Source organism: Pangasianodon hypophthalmus, chromosome 20 (assembly GCF_027358585.1).
Source record: "Pangasianodon hypophthalmus isolate fPanHyp1 chromosome 20, fPanHyp1.pri, whole genome shotgun sequence".
Lineage (NCBI taxonomy): Eukaryota > Metazoa > Chordata > Actinopteri > Siluriformes > Pangasiidae > Pangasianodon > Pangasianodon hypophthalmus.
Genome location: NC_069729.1, coordinates 13430151 through 13453336, shown reverse-complemented (window position 1 = coordinate 13453336; position 23186 = coordinate 13430151). Strand labels below are relative to the sequence as shown.

The 23186-nt window shown below is 37.2% G+C and overlaps 1 protein-coding gene across 4 annotated transcripts in view; it reads right to left on the bottom strand.

Annotated features, from left to right (window-relative positions):
• Window positions 1–2936: 2936 nt before the first annotated feature.
• The window catches only part of pparg (peroxisome proliferator-activated receptor gamma), a 35882-nt gene continuing 15632 nt past the window's right edge, over window positions 2937–23186 (bottom strand). For all 4 annotated transcript variants that reach the window (XM_026932671.3, XM_026932670.3, XM_026932669.3 and 1 more), the window contains exons 2-7: window positions 19249–19773; window positions 18343–18512; window positions 13641–13779; window positions 9687–9886; window positions 5415–5901; window positions 2937–3720 (exon numbers count right to left, since the gene is read on the bottom strand). In XM_026932671.3, the coding sequence (XP_026788472.1) occupies window positions 3473–3720; window positions 5415–5901; window positions 9687–9886; window positions 13641–13779; window positions 18343–18512; window positions 19249–19771 (1767 nt within the window). In that variant the 5' untranslated portion in view covers window positions 19772–19773 and the 3' untranslated portion in view covers window positions 2937–3472. The remainder of the gene's footprint in view (window positions 3721–5414; window positions 5902–9686; window positions 9887–13640; window positions 13780–18342; window positions 18513–19248; window positions 19774–23186) is intronic.

Here is a 23186-nt window from a genome sequence, read left to right as displayed (position 1 = left end):
TTGGTTAAAGATTAAATATAAAATATATATTTAAAATTTATATATATATATATATATATATATATATATATATATATATATATATATATATATATATATATATATATATATATATATATATATATATATATATAATAAATTCTTTCTTTCTGATCTGTGTTTCTTAACATTTAAATATATATATATATATATATATATATATATATATATATATATATATATATATATATATACATATACATACAAAGAGAAACAGGATATTTCAGCCAAAAGTCCATCATAAACTGTACAAACAAAATGCTTCTGAAGATGTAAACTTATTGAGAAAGGACTTGAACGTGTGAGTTACACAACCTGAGACAATCAGCACATCATTCTCACGTAAGTGCCAAGAAAAATAAAGATCATCATTAATTTGGAAACTTTAATTAAAGTGTTGCTGCATGTCAAAGATAGAAAGTAGGATCTATGGAGCAATAAACTGAAAAATACAATATATAAAATTATATTGATTTATATATTAAATTAAAAAGATAAATTAGGGAAGTTTTAATTCCCTAAATAATTTTAAAATAACTCCTTTATTTTATTCATTTATTTTATTAGAAGATTATGAATTATATTTTGTTAGTTTTCCATTCATTTATTCAATTTATTACTCATTCATTTTAATTTTCATATATTTATCCAAAAATAATTGTAGGCTCTGAGTGAATATATTTTACTGGATAATTAATTCACAAATGAATTACAATTATAGCTTCACATGTTGTTTGTAATTACTGGATGTCGCTTGAGCATTTTTATTATTATTATTTTTTAAATCTATGCGTTCAGCTGACCTGCTTTGTTATGATAGTAGTATATTTAAGGTGTGTTGTCTCGAACGTCACACTCAAACGCACTCATATTCATACAGTATGTAGTATTTACACCTGGAGCACTGATGAAAGCTGCTGCGTTTCAGAGACCATAAACAGCACAAGAGTACTGTTTCCTAAACCAACGCTGTCTTTGGCCGTGTTTTTCTAAGGACTTTTAAAGCAGGGAAATGTATTTTTCGAAATGATTTGGCAGCATCTATGAAGGATCTTGGCAGGAGTCGGTCATTGGAGACTCGGTAGTAACAAAGTAAGGATATGCTGACACAACACAAAAAAACACATTTAATCATCATCATCAAAACAGGCGGCAGAGCTCGTTCCAGAATATTCTGCAGCTCTGTGTGTTTGCTGTGTGCTCCCACTCAGGCCTTAGGAGAATAGGCTGGACCCCTTCTCACTCAACAACTTTATGAGTTTATGAAATAACCTCATTGTTATACAAGTCCTAATTTGTTACAGACATTTGTTATTTATTTTACAGTTCTATTGTTGTTTGTTGGATTTGATATTTGGCAGATGCTTTTATCTAACATGATATCAAGGAAGAATCCAATCCAAGAACAGAGCTGTAGAGGCTTAAATGTCTTCTTTAATTCCCAGCCCACAGTGGCTCTTTGGCAGTTGGGAGGTACTAGCCAACTTGTTCACTAGTACTGCCATTTTCTTTATCATAATGAATAGAAATAGATATTAATAATAATAATAATAATAGTGAAAGCATCTTTAAACTCCACTTAAGTTTTTCTCTCATCATTCAAAGCATGAAAGGCTTCTTTAACTTGCTGAATCAAAGTGGAAACAAAATGGACCTTAACCTGAGCGTAATCAGGACTAGGTTTGGTGTTATTTCTTACATATACTGTGTAATATATAACTCAAATCATCATATCATATCATATGCTGTGGCCTTTCCAGGGAACAGGTTCACCGGAACTGGCCAGTAGAAGATTGGATAAAGACCATGTGATGTATTTCCAGTCTTCAACTGTCCGGTTTCTGTGAACCTGTGCCCACTGTAGCCTCAGATTCCTGTTCCTGGCTGCCTGTCCTGGAACCTGCTGTTGTAGCCCATCCGCCTCAAGGTGTTGTGTGATGCTGATTCTCTGATGCTTTTCTGCTCACCACGGTTGTAAAGAGTGGTTATTTGAGTTACTGTAGCCTTCCTGTCAGCTCGAACCAGTCTAGCCATTTTCCATCTGGAAGTTTTTGGTTTTCGCAATAATCTGTGTAAACTCTAGAGACTGTTGTGTGTGAAAATCCCAGGAGATCAGCAGCTTCTGAAATACTCCATGCCACGGTCAAAGTTGCTGCGATCACATTTCCCCATTCTGATGTTTGATGTGGACGTTAACTGAAAGCTGCATGATGTAATGCACTGTGCTGCTTCCACGTGATTGGCTGATTGGATACCTGCATAAACAAGCAGGTGTACAGGTGTTCCTAATAAAGTGGTCACTGAGTATATATTCTGCTTTATAAGGCTTTCTGGTGTTACTGATCCAACTGTCTTTTGAGGATTGCAGTTTGCTTGAAGCTACAAGTAATCCAGAGCCAAACTATAGCAGCAAACAGCCTTTTATAACATTTGTGAACAATCCATTACTTTTTACAGTCCCTCCATATTACCCAACACATCCACTGAGTTTAGAAATCAGTGAAACAAAATTACATCAAAAAAAATCTGTCTTCTGCCTGTCAGCTATAATTCCCTGATTAAGTGGCAGATGTGAAGCTGCTGTGGGGAGCGGCGGAGGTCAGATTTTGCAATCACTACAGGGTGTGTTCAGAGACACACACAATAAACGGCTGACGTAATGCCTGGGAAATGGCTTTGCGTGTAACTGAGACTGCCAGTCCAACGATCAGGAGGAAGCCATTTAAAAAAAATGCAAACTGAGAAGGTGGACTTAGTAAGACATGCTATATCTCGCACAGGTGTCAATCAGGGTCAGAGCTGAGGCAGATGTTATGTGAAAATATTTATTTACAATTTCAAGCATTTCATCAACCATTTTGAATGCAAAACAGCCATGACGAGGCCTGCACAGAGGCTGGCATTAAAAATTTGTTTATTGTATTTACAAAAGGCATTATAGAATCAAAAATTAAAGCTTTCACATATATAATTCCCCAGTGAGAACAATGTACAAAACTGTCACAGATAATATTATTTTAAGCTGTTCATGTCAGCAAAGAATTTAAAACTTTATATCATTTAGGTTTATGTTTGGTTTATCACATGTCACATTTTTATTACTAACTCCTAAAACTCTCCAACTCTCTCTTTTGCAAACAATATAAATGAAGGTGCGCTCTCTTGGGAAAAAAAAAACTATTTCCAATCCAGGTTTACAGGCAGCTCTTTCCAAATACTTGCACACATTTTTTTTAACCCAATAAAATATAGAATATATTTGCTTTCCCATTATAGCAGAATTTCACTCATTGTAGAAGTGACCTTCTCTGTTTAACATGCTGATACTGCTAAACTGATTACTCCATCTTCCTCTGTCTGTTCACAGATGGGAGAAAAAAAAAGACCCTCAGCATGATCACAAGTGTTCAGCTAATACAAGCCAATCCATACACTAATACAGGTCCTTCATGATCTCCTGCAACAGTGGATGTAAACACATGTTGATGTCAGACTCTTTGAGCAACTGAATTAAGTGAACGTGGTCGGAAACGATCTGCCTCAGGTCAGTCATCTTCTGCAGGACTTTGGCAAAAAGATGGAGGGAGTCCGGGTGGTTCATTTTAAGATGGAGCTCCAGTGAATGGAGAACATTCTCCTGTAGATCCTCAATGGGCTTCACATTCAGCAGGCCTGGACGATCTGCAGGAGTCAACACAACGTAGTCTGATTACACGTCTGTTAAATATTTTTACACAATTGTTTAGAAGGTCCGAACCTTCCTACTTCATACAAGTCATATATTATTGACTCATGAGTTATTTTGTCCTTGAGGTTAATTTTTCACATATGTGAATCCAAAAAAATCAAAGTTCAAGGGTAAGATGTTATTAAATGGCCACAAAACAGTGACCAATAAATCTGAGATAACTCTATAAGACATCTTGTTAATGCCGAGATGAGAAGCAACAATAATGATAAACAATATGCAGAATCAGCCAAATAGAAATCTGTATATTCTGATTTAATACAAGGTCAGATAAAATGCTAATCTATGTGAACTTCTGTCACCTGGGCTTGGTATAAGCTAAACATGTGATGAGTCATACGTGTGGGAGTCGAGAGGAGAAACTGTTTGAGGTGAAATGCTGTTCGTGTAAATGTTTCCTACCTAAATAATGTAAATAATCCTCAAGGATTATGACTGCCTACAAACGGAGAGGAAAACAGGTTTCTGGGATATGTAGCTATATGTGCTTGGTTTACTTTAGCAGCGTAGTGTCCTGAGAAATTTTAGCAGGATAAAATTTTAACACACTAACGCTCAAACAAAGACAGCATGCTGATGTGTGAATATTTCTACAAATTCTTTTTTTTAACTAGCTTAAAGTTGGTTTTGCTCTCTGATAGCTATTTAATGTTACATTAGCCCACAAACAGACAACTATCATAAGTAAAATCACTACCATTCTGTAACCTTCCTGTAAACTTTTACTTAAAAAAAAAAATATATATATATATATATATATATATATATATATATATATATATGTGTGTGTGTATATTGAGGTACTACTGAAGTTAGTGATCTAGTTTTTGGACACTTCCTCAATTTTTTTTATTTTTTTTATTTTTTAAATAATCACCTCAAACCCATTCTCTGCCATTACTGGTTGGCACATATAAAACTTATAATCCTTTTTCACCAGAAAAGAATAAAATATTAAGCAAGGTTTCTAGAGAATTCATAATCAGTACATGTATGAGTTCCAAATCAGTAACAGCAGGCCTCTACTATTGACAAAACATGTCGAATCTCTCATCCAATGTTACATGTATGCCTTCATCTGAATCTGTCAGATGGACTGTAGGGGTAAAACAACTAATTAAAAACAGTAATTTAGTTTAGAGAACTTATTTAGAAGTAAGAGTTAATGTGTTACTGGAGCAGACAGGCTAAGCTCGAATCAGATGTATAATGAAATGCACTGTCACCATTTGCTTGTCATTCTTGTGATTTCAGGCTCGGTGCTTGTCACACGACTGGAGTAATAAATAATCAGCAGTATGACAGTGTTTATTTACAACTCAAACTGTCATACGTCTTGAGATCTTGTTACCATGTGATATTGAGCAAGTACACCTATTAAGTAATGCTTCATCCAGTGTTAGCTGACATTTTACTTATTGTTTATTTACTGTGAGTGAAGAAAAGGGAATTGCGTTATCACTTGTTGTTTTGCTACAGGATCATTCAATCTGTTTTAACTATTAAATCAATGAACACCCAAAAGATGTCGCTGAGACCTTTTCATTTACATAATGGAGCTGGGTTAACGCGACGGTAAACCTCCCCTTGGATTTGAATATATTTGCTTCCTGCTCCTGTGCCTTACCTCCACTGAGAATAATGACGGCCAAGAAGAGAGCCATGTCGCTGTCGTCGAGCTCTAGCATGTTAAACTTGACAGAAAACTCAAACTTGGGCTCCATCATCTCGCTGAAGGGCTTGCGCAGGCTCTTGAGGAACTCGCGTGTCATGAAGATCTGGCCGTATGAGATAAGCGTGCCATCCTTGTTCATGAGCGGTGCCATCATGATGATGAGGACTTCAATGACTGCATACTTGAGCAGTGTCACCTGGTCGTTGAGGTCGAGGTTCAGGAAGCCCGGGATGCTCTTGGCAAACTCTGTGACCTCGCTGACTGCCTCGGCTGAGCGTGACTGGCAGCTGTGGAAGAATCGCAGCTCCACCTCGCGCTGCAGGTCCGACTGAACCGAGCTCACGCTCAGACGCCTGTGATGGTCCTGCCGTGGGATCTGACGACAGTTTATGAACTGTTCACCCTCTAGCAGAGACTTCATATCATGGATAACGAACGGCTGCGGGGCAAAAGAAACAGCTTTAAGCTTACAAGCTTATGAGCATAAAATTTCACTTGTGTGATGAGGTATTACGTGAATAACACAAGAGCTGCGGGCTAAAAGAAACTAAGTTTCAGTATTTAACAGGTTTCAGAAATAATGCCAATATTAGTTTTAGGGATTATGTGGATAACACAGCAACACAGCAAATTTAGTATTATCCATGCCTTGAGTCTTTAGTGACATGGCGTTTACGTCGTAGTCAAACTGACATACACTGAACATCACGATTGTGTGAACCTGGTAATAGATTTCATGACCAATAATAAAATTACATAATATGATATATTTTGTTATATTTTGGTATTTTTTTTACATTCTCACCCTTAACTGTATACCATTACATTGCTGATCGCTTATCTAACAGAAATCACAAATAACTTTGAGATATAAAGTAGGAATACTATGATAGTAGGGTCCCAAATTTAAAAAAGAAAAAGAAAAGAAAAGAAAACCTGATGAGGTAGAGTGCAGAAAAATGAGGGGAGCACCGAATTGTTTTAGGAGTTGTATACAGCTAAATATGACTGGGGTTAACCTGGTAATTTTTCTCATGTAAAGGATTATATGAATAATGCGATATAAGAACATGCTTCAGATGATGGGTATTCAACAGCTTTTTTATAGATCAGACATTAAAAAAAAAATGCTCATTGCAAAATTCTTATCAGGAAAAAAAAAAAACTGGATTAAATCTAGTTAAGTTAATTGTGCGATTAAGCTTAAAATTTTCTTGTTCTATTGGCAGATAATTTTCCCCACCATTAGTAATAAATGCTTGACATAAGCAAAATGATCTGCAATATCTAATATCTAATGTGTGTTAAGACATTTTCACTTGCTAACAAATAATTCTCTTGCAGTGCTTTGCAATGGTGTGCCAAAAGAAACAGATAATTTATATTCATATGATATTTTAAATGCAATACTTATCTACTCTTATTAATAAAAATCCGGTGCCTGATCCATAATCACTACACCAAATAGTAAAATATAGCACTGCAGGGACAGGAAGGAAACACATGCATGCTGCTAATATATTGATATTAATAATTCATTAATGCAATTGAATTTGTCTCAAGGGTGTTTTTTTTTTTTTTTTTTTTTTTTTAAATAAGTCATCTGAGGTAAGGGTACTGTTGAACTGCAGCATTTCCAGTTGAGGGCTGATATCTTTTTGATAAATCTGACCTCAAAAATGTTCTCCCACATACAATGTTTCCCTTCGGAGAGCCGGAACACTGGATTGACAATAAATCAGCGTTTTCTTCCAACGTTGGCCAACTTTATTTATTAAACGTGCAGCGGTTGATCAATCTATAAACTCTATCAAGCTATCAAAATCTATAAAACAGACCTATAGTGACACGTCTATAGTGATGACTTCCACTTTATGTTGGAACTGAACTCATTTGTGGAGTCTTGTGAAAGCCACTTTTAATACACAAAATAGTGAAATGAGAGAATCTTATCCATCACTCCTTTTTTTTGTTTTTACTATTGCTTAGCAGACCTAACGTCACTGCAGGATAAGCAGCATTCTGCTGTCCTTTTGTCCTCCCTGTGCTGTCGCGTACTAAATTAGGTGAGGTTTCGAACCTGAACTAGAGCAGACATTCGCATTCAAGGTAGGGATTAGTTGTTAAAATGGTGTCTGGGATTCTAGACAAATCATCCCCGAGGTGTTTACTCTTGTATACGCAGAGAAAAAATATTCTGATTGTCTGAAATCCCAAGGTGACATATTTCTCCTTAAGTTAATCACCTCTGGGCCGAGCGTGCTGTGTGAGCTCTTGCAGGAGTGGACATGTTTATATATTTTATATAACACCTGTAAAAGTGAATTAGGAATTGTCCTAAAATGGTTTACGGGCTTATGCTAGAGCCTGCTACAGTACAAGTACTTTTTTTTATTTGGAAAAAAAAAGCATGAGCATGCCAAGTCTGCTGTTTGGAAATATACTGGAACATGTTTTAGGCTTACAGCAAGAGCTGTACAGGTTTACAGCGTTACAATTCTGTGGCCTTCGTAAATATTTCCGCATTCTCGACACAGCCACGTTTAGGCTCATATCGTAGGCCATGCCAGTCAAAACAAGTGTCCAACAGCCTTGCTGATATCTCCTGCTAGTGATGCTTGCAGAAATATTGTATTTTCTATTTACACCATATGTTTAAATTAAGAATTTTAAAATAAAATATTGTAGATGTGTGTCTAGCCTCATCAAAAAAGATACTAAGTTAGAAATAAGACAAAATCTACAACACAATGACTCCAGTTAGAATATATTTGTTTATATTTTTACTCATAAATCTACCTATCTTGAGTTTAGAGCATCACTCCCTGCCTTGTGTTAAAAGATTCATGTTATACAGTTGCTGTTTAATTAAGAGATATGCCCAGATTTGCTATTCATTATCAACAATATAGACAAAAATCTTCTGTGTTTGCTCTTGACTTGGTAAAAGCTTTGAGCTAGGGATGAAAAAAAATATCTAATTTTAGATGCTACATTAATCTCATTTGAAAGTTTCTGTATTGATGATTATTAAAAATAAAGAAAAAAAAATTATTAAAAAATTTAAAACTTTTTGCCAAAAAAGGGTAAAGGGATATAATATGTATATATATACAGTAGTGGATTAAAATGATCATATTTTGGTTTAAAAACAAGTGGTCAAGTGACCAATGGTCAAACTGGAATGACTATTAATTAATTGCACATACAAATAGAAGGATTTTTCTTTTTTTTGTATAATAGTGAACACATTAAGACTATGCTAGTTTTAAGTCCATGGAATTAGTAACCACTCAAGATTTTTGACTGTTATTCTTTATTGATGTTTTTCTATTTAATACTAACATGCACTTTCATATTATTCTACTATGCACTTCAGCTGATGTCTAATGTATTCAATCAGAGTATGCTGCTTGTTACTGAATGTAATGTCTGATTGCTGTCTACTACCTGAACGTGCTCTGTTGTATTGTCTCTATTTACGGTTACTGGTGTTGGATTTATTGTTAAAGTCTGTGGGAAACAGTCTGTACAGGTCACAATAAAATGCTTTGAATTCATAGTAAGTTCATAGCCCATAAACCTGATATATATAAAAAAACATGCTTATAAAATTATAGCGTGCTGCTGCCTTCTAAAATTATAAGGTATCTAGCCAGCAAACTCAGGAAGCCTTGTCATTTGGACGCCAACAAACATGTTAACTAAGGAGTTCAATTCGAGCTTCAGATTACGGATATACAGGTATGTCAGGGTTTTTTTTTACACCACATATCTGAATATCGGTCTAGAACATCACGCATGTTTAAAAAGTTTAAAAAAAAAGTGGTCTTCTAGCCAGCATGTATTAAAAACCTGTATTTCTTCCTTAAAGCTGCCAAAAACATGCTGTTCTAGACTGACTTCTATGATAAGTTCAGATAAGTAATGTACATAACCACTGACACGTCTGCTATCTGAAACCTGACACTGGAATTTATCTTGTGGAATTTAGTGACTAAATGGCTAGGCTAACTGAATTTCCTGCCTTGAGGTTTCTTTATTTAGCTCTGCATTGGTTTGGTGACGGTGAATTATACTATTATAAACTAAACTAAAGCGAATTGTAAACTAATAACATACAGAAAAAGACGCATTGGCATTTTTAATCACTACAAGTTTTTTTCAGCTGATATGCATCTGAAATGCATTTTTTAATATATTGTATATAAAAAGCAAACTCACAGCGTTGTCACTGGTTTTCCCTGAGAGGATGGCCCTGGCCTTGGCTTTGGTCAGGGGGAAGTTCTTCAGATAGCTCTCGTAAAGATGCTTGGCCAGGGCCCTTAAGTCAGCCGCCTCCGGGTGCATGTGCTCCAGATCGGAGGAAACCTCAGCCAAGAGCTTCTCCTTCTCTGCCTGGGGCATGCGGCCAAAGCGAATGGCTGGGAAAAAGACAAACAGGCCAAAAATGTTCAAATAAACTCCCCTGAAATCCCAAATCCAACATGGTCAACTTACGACATGGTCACTCCAGGGATCAGTGGGTGGGATGTATAAAAAGAAATAGGGAGTTTGTTTTTTAGTGCGTGGGGATGTTGGGGAATGTCAGAGTGACCTGTCTGAGGAGTGTGTTTCCTGCATCCACTTAAATTCCTTTTAAAATTCCGGAAAGGTTTTCCCCTTGAAAATGCCTTTTAGTTCAGGCCAAAACCATACCAAAGGATTGTACATAAGCACATATATAATGATTGTTAGTTCTCTCATGAAAAATAATGCAAGGATGATTCTCACTGATGATTTCAAGAGGTGGAAAGCATGCAACGGCACAGTATCACCTGATGACTCAGTATCAGGTGGCCTGACTTTATACTACCTGTAATTGATTGATTGTGCCGACGCAATACCCGGCTAATCTGTGCTTTCTCCTCACGTAGTACTGAGATTTTTAAGATTGGGTGTTGGTTCAAAGGCAATAGCTTAAAAAGACAGCCATGATTTTCTGTCACACATTCATTCTAGTTATATGACACTGATGATGATAACACTGTGATTTCATTTATGGCTCTCAGCTGAGTGAACTGATTTCCTTGACTTTTACGAACAATGCAGCTAATTTTTGAAACTAGTACTTAATCACAATTAATAATTATTATTACTACTGAATTTGAGTCATTTCCAAGTGACCAATATTTTTCTGTCAAAAAAATGATGAAAAATCTTTTAAACAGCGGTTAGTCTGTGCATTAAAGGTTCATTACTTGTACAAACCCAGATGCTCCATGCAGCTCTTCCAAACCTGTAATTTGGGTTCTCTCCCACACATAAGTATTTGTCTTGGGGGTAGAAAGTGGTTGAAAAGATGACGTGTGAAGCGTCAAGCCCTCTGTGCCTTTAAGCCAACAAACCAGTGGCTTACACTTATCTAACATTTTTAATGGTAGGAAGTTGATGTCGACTTTTTTCTCCATGTGCCCTGACTTGTTGCAAAACTCTTCTGATTAATAGTGAGCCAGCACGGGCATCACACCTTTTGTAAACGTGCACACGCCTCCCTATATCACTCACACCGTACAACAGGGCGGCAGTGAGCCAGCAACAGTGACACGGCGTGTTTACCGCTCTGCCTTCATCAATCATTGATAAAGAAGAAGAAAAGTCTGATGAGATTTCACCCAACCAGCGTGAAATGCGGGATAGAGGGAGGGCGAGCAAGCGATGTGAGTGGAGGGAAAACAAAGGCAGCCAACGAGAGGCAGCGGCACTGATAAGGATAAACTCAGATAACCTCAGTGCTCTGTGAGCTACACCTGCATTCTGCACTCTCATAAACACATCCGGCACAGAGAAAGTTGAAATGGCTGACAGGTACACTACATGGCCAAAAGTTTTTGGACACTTGACCTTCACACCCTTATGTGAGCTTTCTCCAAACTGTTGCCACAAAGTTGAAAGCACAAAATTGGACAGAATGTCCTTCTATGCTGTAGCATTACAATTTACCTTCACTGGAACTAAGAGGCCCAAACCTGTTCCTGCAGGACAGTGCGTCTGGGCACAAAGTGAGGAAGAACTTAGAAAGGAAGAACTTGAGTGACCTGCACAGAGCCCTGACCTCAACCCCAGTGAACACCTTTGGGATGAGCTGGAACACCAACACCCAGGCCTCCTCACCTAACATCAGTGTCAGATCTCACTAATGCTCTTGTGCAAGAATGGGCAAATCCCCACAGCCATGCTCCAAAATCTAGTGGAAAGCCTTCCCAGAAGAGTGGCAATTGCTATAACAGGAAAGCGGGATCAACTCTGTGTTAAAGGGCTATATCGCACAAAACATGGAAGATACTATAAAATAATTTTGCTATATTTCTATTTCAGCGAACCTCTTCTGTTTTAATATACCAAAACAGAGGATAGTCAGTTTTATGTGTGGAATTCAGCAGTGTTTTATACATTACGCCATAGAAAACGTTTCTGAAAGGCAAGTTGATGTAGGTAAGAAATGTGAAAATAGAGATTGCATATAGAACAACTCAAACGTCAAAAGCTACCAAGAACTTTTTAAATTTGATCAGTTTAAAAAACAGAATACATTTTACTTAGTTTATCTTTATTCATGTATACACTGTTCGGAGGTTTTAACTGTCAGAAGTACTCCTTGTATAAAATCCATCAAAATTTTATATTTATGCATAGTTGCTTTAATATTGTTTTGTTTTTCTTTAATTAAGCACTGTGTAGCTTACAGGCTTAAAAAAAATAATTTTTTAAAAATTTTCTATAATTTATTTTGTATGTGTGTGTACTCCAGGTAGGTGTTAATTATGTTTACTTCAACTGGAAAACCATTATCATACTGAAAGCAAGTTTTTAGCTGTCAGTTGTTTACCCAACATGATGAATAATGAATCCGTTTATAATTTCTCAGCATTCATTGGCTTAATTTTTAGAAGATTCTCAACATCCAATCCAGCAGGCAGACAACAGTATGTCTCTTGCTAGGTCCTGGCTGTCCTTGCTATACAGATGACCACCTAGAACTGTGGTGCGATGAAGGCTTGCGTGTCTGTTTGTTTTTCCATGTTTATTACTATTGTCCCCATGTTGCACATTTTTAAAATCAATGCTGCTGCAATGCAATGTGGACTTAACACTATCATTTAACATTTAACTTTAACATTACTTAGTTAACTTAATGCAATAGTGTCTAATCAGCTAGCTCAGCTTGACAGTGCCTCAATCAGAAATAGTTTGTTTATGAAACAACAGGTCCTTCCTGCAAAGAGACACATCATGCCCAAAATAGTAATGTTCCTCTGATTCAGCTAGTAGAAAAAGTTTACATGACAAACCACAGAAGCCAAAATGTGAAGAGTACAACTAGCTATAATGTTGTTTAAGATCAGCTATACCTGCTATAATTACAAACGCTTTAGGTCTCTATTAGCAGATGGCAGCTTTGACTGAACAGTTGCTGATATTAGAATAGTACTGCTTTGTTTTGAGGTTGCAGGGGGTGTGAATGAGGGTGCTACGTGTCAAGGAAAGTCTGTTCGAGAGTCATGTGGCGGCACACGTTTAGGCGCTCTGCACACTCTTACAATAAAGCCACAGTCGATGCAGCTGGCGACCGCAAAGAGGAAGCGACGAGAGGAGCAGGCCAAAGTGCTGCTGCCTCACTGCTACAGCAACATGCCTTGAACGTGTGCCTCGGCCGGAAATAGTTTTCTCTGAAACAGAAGGCCCTTCCAGCAAAGGAATGACTCTTCTCCAAACGGCAATGCCACTAATGCTGAAACTAAGCAATTGCTATTATTAGCAATTTAACCATTTTTGGCCAAAATATTCCATAGTTTTTCATTTTTCTTTTTCATGTTTTCATTTTTCTTGCCAAATGTGGAACACTAGGTTTTGTTTACAATACTGTTTTATTGATTTGATTCTATTTATATATTTACATTAACCTTATGCTTATTTTTGTCTTTATATTTTTACTTCATCTTTTATTTTATGCTTGTGTATTCCAATACACTGTTTTTTATTATTAGATAAATTTTAAGTAGCTTATGTATTTATTTGTTTGTTTATTTGAACACATCTCAAAATTCAAGTTGCTATAAAATCAAAAGACATTGTCTACGACTTGGTCAGCGGGACATTGATTGCAACAATAGAACATGAGGTAAAAGCGGATCTCACCATTGTGCGACATGCCCACCATCAGGCACTTCTGGAAGCGGCAGTACTGGCACTTGTTGCGACTTTTCTTGTGGATGCGGCAGTGCAGGTCACAATGATCGTAGACTAGCTTTAGGCGAATTGTGCGGCGAAAGAACCCCTGAGAATACAAGCGAAGGTTAGTAACAATCCTTTGAGCTCAGATTTGGCAACAATAAACTTGTGACCTGGAATGTTAACATAACATGATATGTATTGTTAGATCCTCATTTTAATTGTCCTCAGCAGATGCACATTAAAAAAATCTACTTAAAATGTGCCCAAGGTCTTGTCTGTTAGGAAGGTCTCAGAGATTTATTTTATTTATTTATTTTTTGCAGTAAGCAAATTTATAAATGGCTCCCAAATGGCAAGTTGGTAAAATGTGATGTCCAATCATATCTGCAAAAAGGGGCGATGTGGCTGCAGATTCCTGATAGTCAACTGAAGTCCAGGATCAGCTAATGGGTGGAATCAGGCATGACTTCTGCTTGTTGGAATGAAAACCTGCAGTGACACCAGCCCTTTTGTATTTTAGAACAATTTGTGTATTAACCTGGTTGGCTGAACCTAACATCAGGCATTGTTACCAGATGGGACAAAAGCATAAAATTATGTTTAGGTACTTTCTCACTATACCTCAAATTTACATGTAGTGTGTATTGGAGAAATACACCCCCATACCGCCCAGACCCCCACCCCCCCAACCTCCCCCAACCTCCCCTGCTTGGTGTGACCACGTAGTGTCCGTGTCCCTACACTGGAACACTATAATATAATGGTTAACTGAAGCACTGGGAAAGTTGAATGATTAAGTTTTTTTTCACTCTCAGACAAAAAAAGCAAAACAAACATGAAAAGTATATCGTCCTATACAGAACCTAACATGATATTAAAATCCTGCCAGTTTTTCACATACAGTGGATATAAAAATTCTACACACCCCTGTTAAAATGGCAGGTTTTTGTGATGTAAAAAAAATGAAACTAAGTTAAACCATGCCAGAACCTTTTTCACCTTATTGTGAAATTGCAACATATAACAATCAAGTGACAAACAACCAGAAATGTTTTAGGGAAAAAAAGAAAAACAGAAAACCCCCAGCTTGTATAAGTGTGCACAATCTTTTATAATTGGGGATGTGGCACTGTTCAAAATCAACTAATCACATTCAGACTTGTGTTAAATGCTAATTTAACACAAGTTTGAATGTGATTAAAACTTGTGTTAAATTGTGTGAGTGATTACCCTCAAATGAAGTACAGATATTCCAATAGGAACTTTCCTGACAGCTTCTTGGTTACAACCAACTAGAAAAGCCATGGGCCGCAAAGAGCTTACAAAGCAGGTACGGGATCTCATTGTTAAAAAATATCAATCAGGAGAGGGTTACAAAAAATTTCCAAGGCATTGGATATACCATGGAACACTGTAATAACAATAATCTACAAGTGGAGAAAATGTGGTGCAACAGTGACATTACTAAGAACAGGACATTCCTCTAAAGATTTATGAGAAGACCAGGAGAAAACTGCTCAGGGAGGCTGCTAAGAGGCCTACAGCAACATTAAAAGAATTGCAGCAATTTCTGGCAAGTGCTAGTTGCTCCCAACATGTGACAATCTCCCGAATTCTTCATATGTCTAGGCTATGGGATAGGGTGGCAAGACGGAAGCCTTTTTTAACCGAAAAAAAAAAAAATCCAAACCCGGCTTAAAAAAAAGTTAGAAACAAAAATACATCCAATCTCCCAAAACCATGTGGAATAATGTGTTATGGTTTCATGAGACCAAAGTTGAACTTTTTTGGCACAAAAAAACCCCAAAAAAAAACACAGCACATCACCAAAAGAACACCATCCCCACAGTGAAGCATGGGGGTGGCAGCATCATGCTTTGGGGCTGCGTTTCTTCAGCTGAAACTGGGGGTTTAATCAGGGTGGAGGGAATAACGAATAGCTCCAATACTAGTCAATTTTGGCACAAAACCCTAAGGCTTCTGCTAAAACACTCAAGATAATGAGGAATTTCGACTTTCAGCATGACAACGACCCGAAGAACACCTCCAAATCAACAAAGGAATGGATTCACCAAAACAAGATCAAGGTTTTGGAATGAATTAGTCAGAGTCTAGATCTAAATCCAATGGAAAATCTGTGGAGTGACCTGAAGAGGGCTGTGTACAGGAGATGCCCAGCCAATTTGACAGAGTTAGAATGCTTCTGCAAGGAAGAATGGCAAAATATTGCTAAGTCAAGATCTGCCAGACTGATTGACTCTTACTCAAAAGATTGAATGCCATGATAAATCTAAAGGTGCTTCAACTAAATATTAGTTTAGGGGTGTGCACACTTATGTAACCAGGTTACTGTACATTTTTTATTTTTTAATTTTTCCCCCTTAAATGATTCTTATTTTTTATTTTTCAATTTAGTTTATAGTTTGCAATTTCACAATAAAGGTAGAAAAGGTTCTGACAGGATTTATCTTGGTTTCATTTTTTTTACATTACAAAAAATTTTTATATATCCACTGTACATGCTTTAAGCTGGGATTGGCCAATCTTATCCATAAAGACCTGGTGTCGCTGCAGGTTTTCATTCCAACCAAGCAGAAGTCATGCCTGATTCCACCCTTCAGCTGATCCTGGCCTTCAATCAACTATCAGGAGTGGCTCCTGCTTGATTGGAGAGAAAACATGCAGCCATACCACCCGAGCTTTAAACCAACAGTAAAAGAGCGAAGTCATTATTCACTCAAAGATAACGGGTCTCCTGATAGGCAATGTATAATGTTTATCTATATGATCTTATAGTCTCACTTATTTATCCATCCATCCATCCATCCATCTTATCATTTCGTCCAGGAGTGTCAAACTCAACTTCTGCATGGATCACATCAGTATTTTTGTATATATTTCTTTATTCTCTCATCTCTTTTGTTTTTCAGGCTCCATCAGCTTTTCTTTTTTCAACATAGAGTATTTATAGGTCTGTACACTAATACATTTTGTAATTTGGAGTCAATCACTGAATCATACCATTACCCACCATGTTTCTGAATCATTTTTAGATGTAATGAATTTAGATAGTGTGAATATGTTGAGTTATAGCACACTACTGGTCATTTTAAATATTATTTATTGCAAGTTTGTGCAGTGAGCTGTATTTTACCTACATATCTGACCCACATATGTGATTTAGTCATTACTCAAGTCAGACTACTTATAAATAATACATTAAATTGTGGTAATTACTACAAATGTATTGAAAACTAATTGAATGAAAACAGAAAATTAAATAATGTTTACTAATAATAACACCATTTCCCTCCACATTACACAGGATTAAAATTACACAGGAATAAATTCCCTTTTCCATTTCACTTATCATCATTTTGGGGAATTTCTATTAGAATTCCTCTAAACAATCTCTGGCACTTCTTATTAGCATCGAACTGTGTCTACAAGAAGCATAGGAAACATTATAAGCTGAGAGGATGTTTTTCATGTACCTTCTGTCCCCCTCGATCACTTTATTGTTATTTTTAGCAGCATTTTGGACTATAAATAGAAAGAGGAAGTTGGGCCAAATAACACTCCACCCAAAATGGCTTTTGTATTTTAGAACAATTTGTGTATTAACCTGGTTGGCTGAACCTAACATCAGGCATTGTTACTTGATGGGACAAAATGATAAAAATCATGTTTAGGTACTTTCTCACTATACCTCAAATTTGGATGTCGTGTATATTAGGAGAAATATACCCCCATACCCCCCTCCCACCCAACACCCCACCCCCTCATCCGCCCACCCAAACCCATGTAAGTCATAAAAAGTTTCTTATAAAAAAGTTGTAACATATTTACTTGAACTTGATATTGTCCGATTACACAGATCATGGGCCCTGCTTTTTAACATTTCCCCTCCTAAACTGTACAACATCATGTTGACCAAGTGTGGGTAATTCCATTTAGACTCATGTTGTTGTACTAATCGATTTTCTAAAGGTATATCATCAAAACCACGCACCTACCTGTCTGCCTACATTAACAAGCCCCCGTGTCTCGAATGTGTGGAATGGAAATAAGTCTGGTTCACCCACTCACATGATTATTCTTATTCAGACACATCTCTCTGCCCATATATATTTCTCTGAATGGAAACTTGCAATGGGGCTTTTGTGGTTCAAGTGACAGACAGAGGAAAGATATCCAGACACCTTTTGACCTTGTCTACATGTCTGGGTGTGAAATGAAACTTAATTTATCTGAATGACGGGAGGGAGAATTTTTGGGCACTCGCTGCTCATAAACGAGTATATGACAGAGGCTCATCTGTAGTTCAAGAAAATAACTTGTATCTTGTATGAACAGTTACACATACATCCACTTCTTAGAATAAGAAGACACCTCTGATGCTTAGAAATGTCATAATGTAATGCAACAAATAGAACTATGGTGTCATCTAAATCACTTTTAAAGTACAGTTCTTCTTTCAGATATTGAAATGAAAATCAACACTTCCTACTTGGGTTTGATGCTTGCATCGAATGATACCAAACTATGTGCTTAGGGGAAGAAAATTATACTTAGATTCTGGCTTTAAGATGCCAACTGGCGATTGTTTTCAGCCCTGTAACACATAATCCTATGATATTTGCAGGAATGAATTCATTATCTGTACCTTGCATCCCTCACAGGCATGAACCCCGTAGTGGAATCCTGAAGCTTTGTCCCCACACACTCGACACTCAATGTTTAAAACCGAGGTGGAAGGATCTTCATGCTGTTTTGTGAACATCATGCTGTTTTCTGCATACTGTGGTGGAGACTCGGGCTCAAGTTTAATCGAACCTGATTGAAAGGACCACAATATACTTCATCAGGAGTAGCTCAATGTTTTACAAACCTGACACAAAATATGCATGTATTTAAAAAGCTATCGGCAGCCCGGGACTGTTTTAAAAGCAAAACAACAAAAAAACATGGTTTACTTTCATGACATGATTATGTTTGTTATGAATTAATGTGTATGAACAATAATGTGATTCGTTTCTTCATCTATATTTCAGTGTTAGGATTAAATATAGATACTGTTACTGTTGTGAAGTAATTTTTACAAACTTTTTGGAGCTTTGTGGGTGTCACTAAAGGTAAATCAGCTGTGCCATGAATGCGCTTGGTCATTTATGGGTGATCAGCATTTATGAACATATGCACATGTGTAGAAAGAAAATCAGTGTTGGTTTGGCCTACAAAAGCATGTACACACAACTTTGCTAAAAGATGGGTAAATGAGGTCCATTGGATGTACATCCATCACACACACACACATATATATATATATATATATATATATCATACAACATAGCTAATGTGTACATATAGGATTTCTGGAAAGAAATCCTCAGTGAGGAAGTTTCTGACACCAGAATTAAGAATTATTTTCAGTGATAAACTAGAACTAACTTAATCCATGACCAGAAGCATCAGAAGCACTATGAGTGACAAAAAAAAAAACACATTACTTTTGACATGGAGAGAAAAGCTCATGATTTTAACAGTATTTGAAAAAAAGTATGGTTCATACTTTGGGTTTCATGTACTTTGTAGTTGTCTTCCTGAGTTCTGTAGCTGTTCTCTTGTGGTCTATAGCTGTTCTCTTGTGGTCTATAGCTGATATCTTGTGCTCTATAGCTGTTCTCTTGTGCTCTATAGCTGCTTTCTTGTGCTCTATAGCAGCTCTCTTGTGCTCTATAGCTGTTCTCTTGTGTGCTATAGCTGTTCTCTTGTGCTCTATAGCTGCTCTCTTGTGCTCTATAGCTGTTCTCTTGCGGTCTATAGCTGTTCTCTTGCAGTCTGTAGCTGTTCTCATGGGCTCTATAGTTGTTCTCTTGGGCTCTGTAGTTGTACATGTGCGTCAGATCCATCATGTGCGTTGTCTCGCTCTGGCCCGGGCTGGGTGCGTACTCGATGCCAGAGATGGGTGTATAGTCACTGAGTGCGGTGAAAGGCTTCATGTCCAGAGAGTGCGAGCTGTCGTCAAGTCCCTCCAGGTCCAGAGCGCTTAGGCCAAATCCCATGGGCCAGGAGAATGTCTGTGTGTCCACCATATCTACCCAAGAGACACAAACAGATTTAGAATGAGGCAAAAGGCAATAAGGCAAAAGGCAAATCGCACCAGCAGAACTGGACGAACTTATTATTCCCAGTCTCTTAGTCATCTTGTGTTCTTTTTTAGTATGGTCAGTTATGCTCCAGTATGACTAATGAGAAATCTAGCCATGCTAAGAGGTTAATCTTTCCATCTCAGCCCAGCTAAGAGATAACGGAATCAACAAAAGTATCTATTCTTTCACCTAACCAAATAACTACATTGCTAATTTCAAATCAGCTTGGCATTTAAACCTAATTCTCCACAAAGACAAAGAAAAGCAAAGAAGAGCACTGAGTTGCTTAAGATGATTGTTGCTCTCCCAAGCGGCCTCGCAGCTCATGAAAACAGCCTGAGGTCTGCCACTGACGCAAGTACCAAGGCCTTGGCCTAACATTGTGTGTGTGGAGTGGAAAGAGAGAGAGAGAGAGAGAGAGAGAGAATTTCAGCCTGTGTTTATTCTGTGAAATGCTGACGGAGTATGTGACTGGGGCAACACTTTGGCAATAGAACTAAAATCAGAAGAACACCTAAAAACAACTGTAAGAAAGCAAAGGAGTGCTTCATTTTAATGCTACACTGAAGTACTGACAGAACTCTAAAGCTCTCCTTACATCACTAATTACAATTAGGTTGATGTTTACATCAAATTTGTTGCCAATTCCTGCTTTTTTTCAATTTAAAAAGACTTTATTTAGAGGTTGTCATCCTTTATTCTGAGAGGTTTGACTATTATTTAGAATAAGATGAAGTAAACTGACACTCAGATAATAAACTCTCATGTTTCTGTGTGTCTACGTGTCACAGATGTGAGCTAGTCGCATGGCTAAACGGATAGTTAGAGGCCATGAAGGCACTGCCCAGTTTGCATACTGATAGATCTTGACATCGTAGAGATGCTTCCTAGGCCATTTTAATCATTTCTTGGGCATTAAAGCACAATAAACAATGTATTATTCTATATGTATTAATTTCAATAGTTTAAAGGGAACTTACAGCAGTTTTTATGAACATACAGAGTTATAAAAAATGCAAACAATCAGATTGTTTGGCAAAACAGGGCGACTGCATACAATAAAAAGCACCCAATACTCAAGCTGTAAAATATAGGGGTGAATCATTGATGCTTCGGGGGTGTTTTGTGGCTGGTGGCTCAAAATATACACGTTCCCTGTAGTTCTGGAGGGCAGTGTATATGCTTCTGGTGATCTTTATGCTACAAAGAAAATCTTCACTGTTATGCAGAGCTCTGAATATAGAACTCCACAGTAAAGAGGACATGGTTGAACATAAACTGAAGTCTGACATCACTTGCATTTCCTTTTCAGTACAAAAAAAAAATAATCCATTTATTGCCCTAAACCCCCCATATTGATCAGCAAGATTTTACACAATCAAAGCCAGCTGTTGCGTAAGGACTTATAACCAGATAGCTGTGCATATGTGTGTTCCACTAGGGATTTATAAAGTTTAGCAAAAATTCATCCTGCATTTAATTTTATCTACATGGGAATTTTATTTTAGTCTGCTCCAAGTGTAAGAGTGTGTGAATCTCGGGCAAAAAGAAAATAGTTCAGGTGTCAAACTGGACTCAAACAGTGCCCAATATAATTCTTCAATATTCCAAAAATAGCTAAATTGTTGACATGGTTCCCAGCAATGTTCCCAAAAATATCTATACGCTGCAAACATATTTAGAGGCTTCTCTATTTAGAGTCTACTCCTAGTCTAACAGTGTATGAAGTTGGGGAAAAAAGGCCAGGTGTCAAACTGGACTCAACCAGTGCCCACTGTATTTCTTCAATATTCCAAAAATAGCTAAATTGTTGATATGGTTCCCAGCGGTGTTCCCAAAATACATATATACTGCAAACATCCTCTGCTCAACGACTTATTTTTTCCCTTCTCACCTTAATGGAATGCGAATGAATGAATGGAATCTCCACAAAATCACCTAGGCACACTTCTGCTGACCCTTTTTTTTTTTGGAAATGCTGGGCAATAAGAACAGTCTATTCTTAGCACTGCCATGACTTTCTGTCCCTAATGTATCCACTTTGAAAAGTAGTAAACATGTTCCTCTCAGGGCTTTTGCTCCAGTTGGAAAAACAGGGAAGATACAGAGTCAGAAGTTTGGTTTGGTGAGACACAGCCTCCCTTTCCCTCAATCTGCTTTCTCAATGGTGATATTTAGAGTCATCACATTCTGGTAGAAACCACAGGCTTATCATCCAATGAGCAAAATTTAAAAAGGGATAAAAGAAATGATAACATTTTATTTGGTTCATTTGCTATGCTAAACTATTCGTTCCAAACAGGCCTCTAAATAAAGGGATCTCGTGTTGGCTCATGTCTTACGGGACTTGACTGTGTAGGTGTTGAAGTGACGGTAACAAAACATGATGAACAAAGCAAGATGAAGTAAATGCAGCTCATCTGAGCAACAGATAATAAATGCCATGGACATTCATTGTCCGTCCTGGTCAAGCCTGATCTTGCAGTGTTCAGAAGACAGGTAGACAGTTAGAGACTAGGCTTTGTGGTCAGCCACAGACTTAAAAAATGAATTTATTATATTGTGGTATATTACAGACAGCGCTGACCAAGTTGGCCAATAATAAAACTATATTATCTGATACACTGCAATACGTACATAATAGTGAACTCAACATCACACTAGAAATTTGACTCTGTGTCTCCTAACAAATTAGATATGACCAAGGCACCAAAAAAGTCCTCCATATTGGTGCAATACGCAATTTTGCCATGGGTTAGCATTGTTTAGCTGCGGCTAGTAACACCGTCATGAGAAACACTCATAAAAGCAATTCAACTTTCCTGAGTTCATTTAGAGGTACTAAATCAAGTCATATGTATACACAAAGTTTTATGCATCGATGTTTATTGGCTTCTTCTTTGCCCCCTGTCTAGCAAGCTGGCTATCTCGACAACCATAAACTGTAAAAAACACACTAGAAGATTAAAAGTTTGTTATACAATCTAATCTACTTTCCTGACTGAATGTGTACTATGCTCATTTTTATGGCATAATTTATTTTCAGGTCAGGAGATATTTAATGGCTGAACACAGCTAAAATTAGCGCTTCCGCTGTCCAAGCTACAATACAAAGGACGATCTATCAATGTAATGGTATGAGTAAAAGATTCAAACGTCGAATTCTTTTCAGAAGGTAGCAGAAGGACAGCATTTTTCTAAACTTCCTTATTTAAAAGCAGCTTAGCATGTGTCCTTCTTGGTTAAGGTAATCCCAGACTCACGTTTCATGAAAGTTTGAAAAGCTGTTAAATTAAAGCTCTCAAACTGACTGAGGTATAACTAATGATAATTGTGTAAACTGCGAAAGAGGGATAGC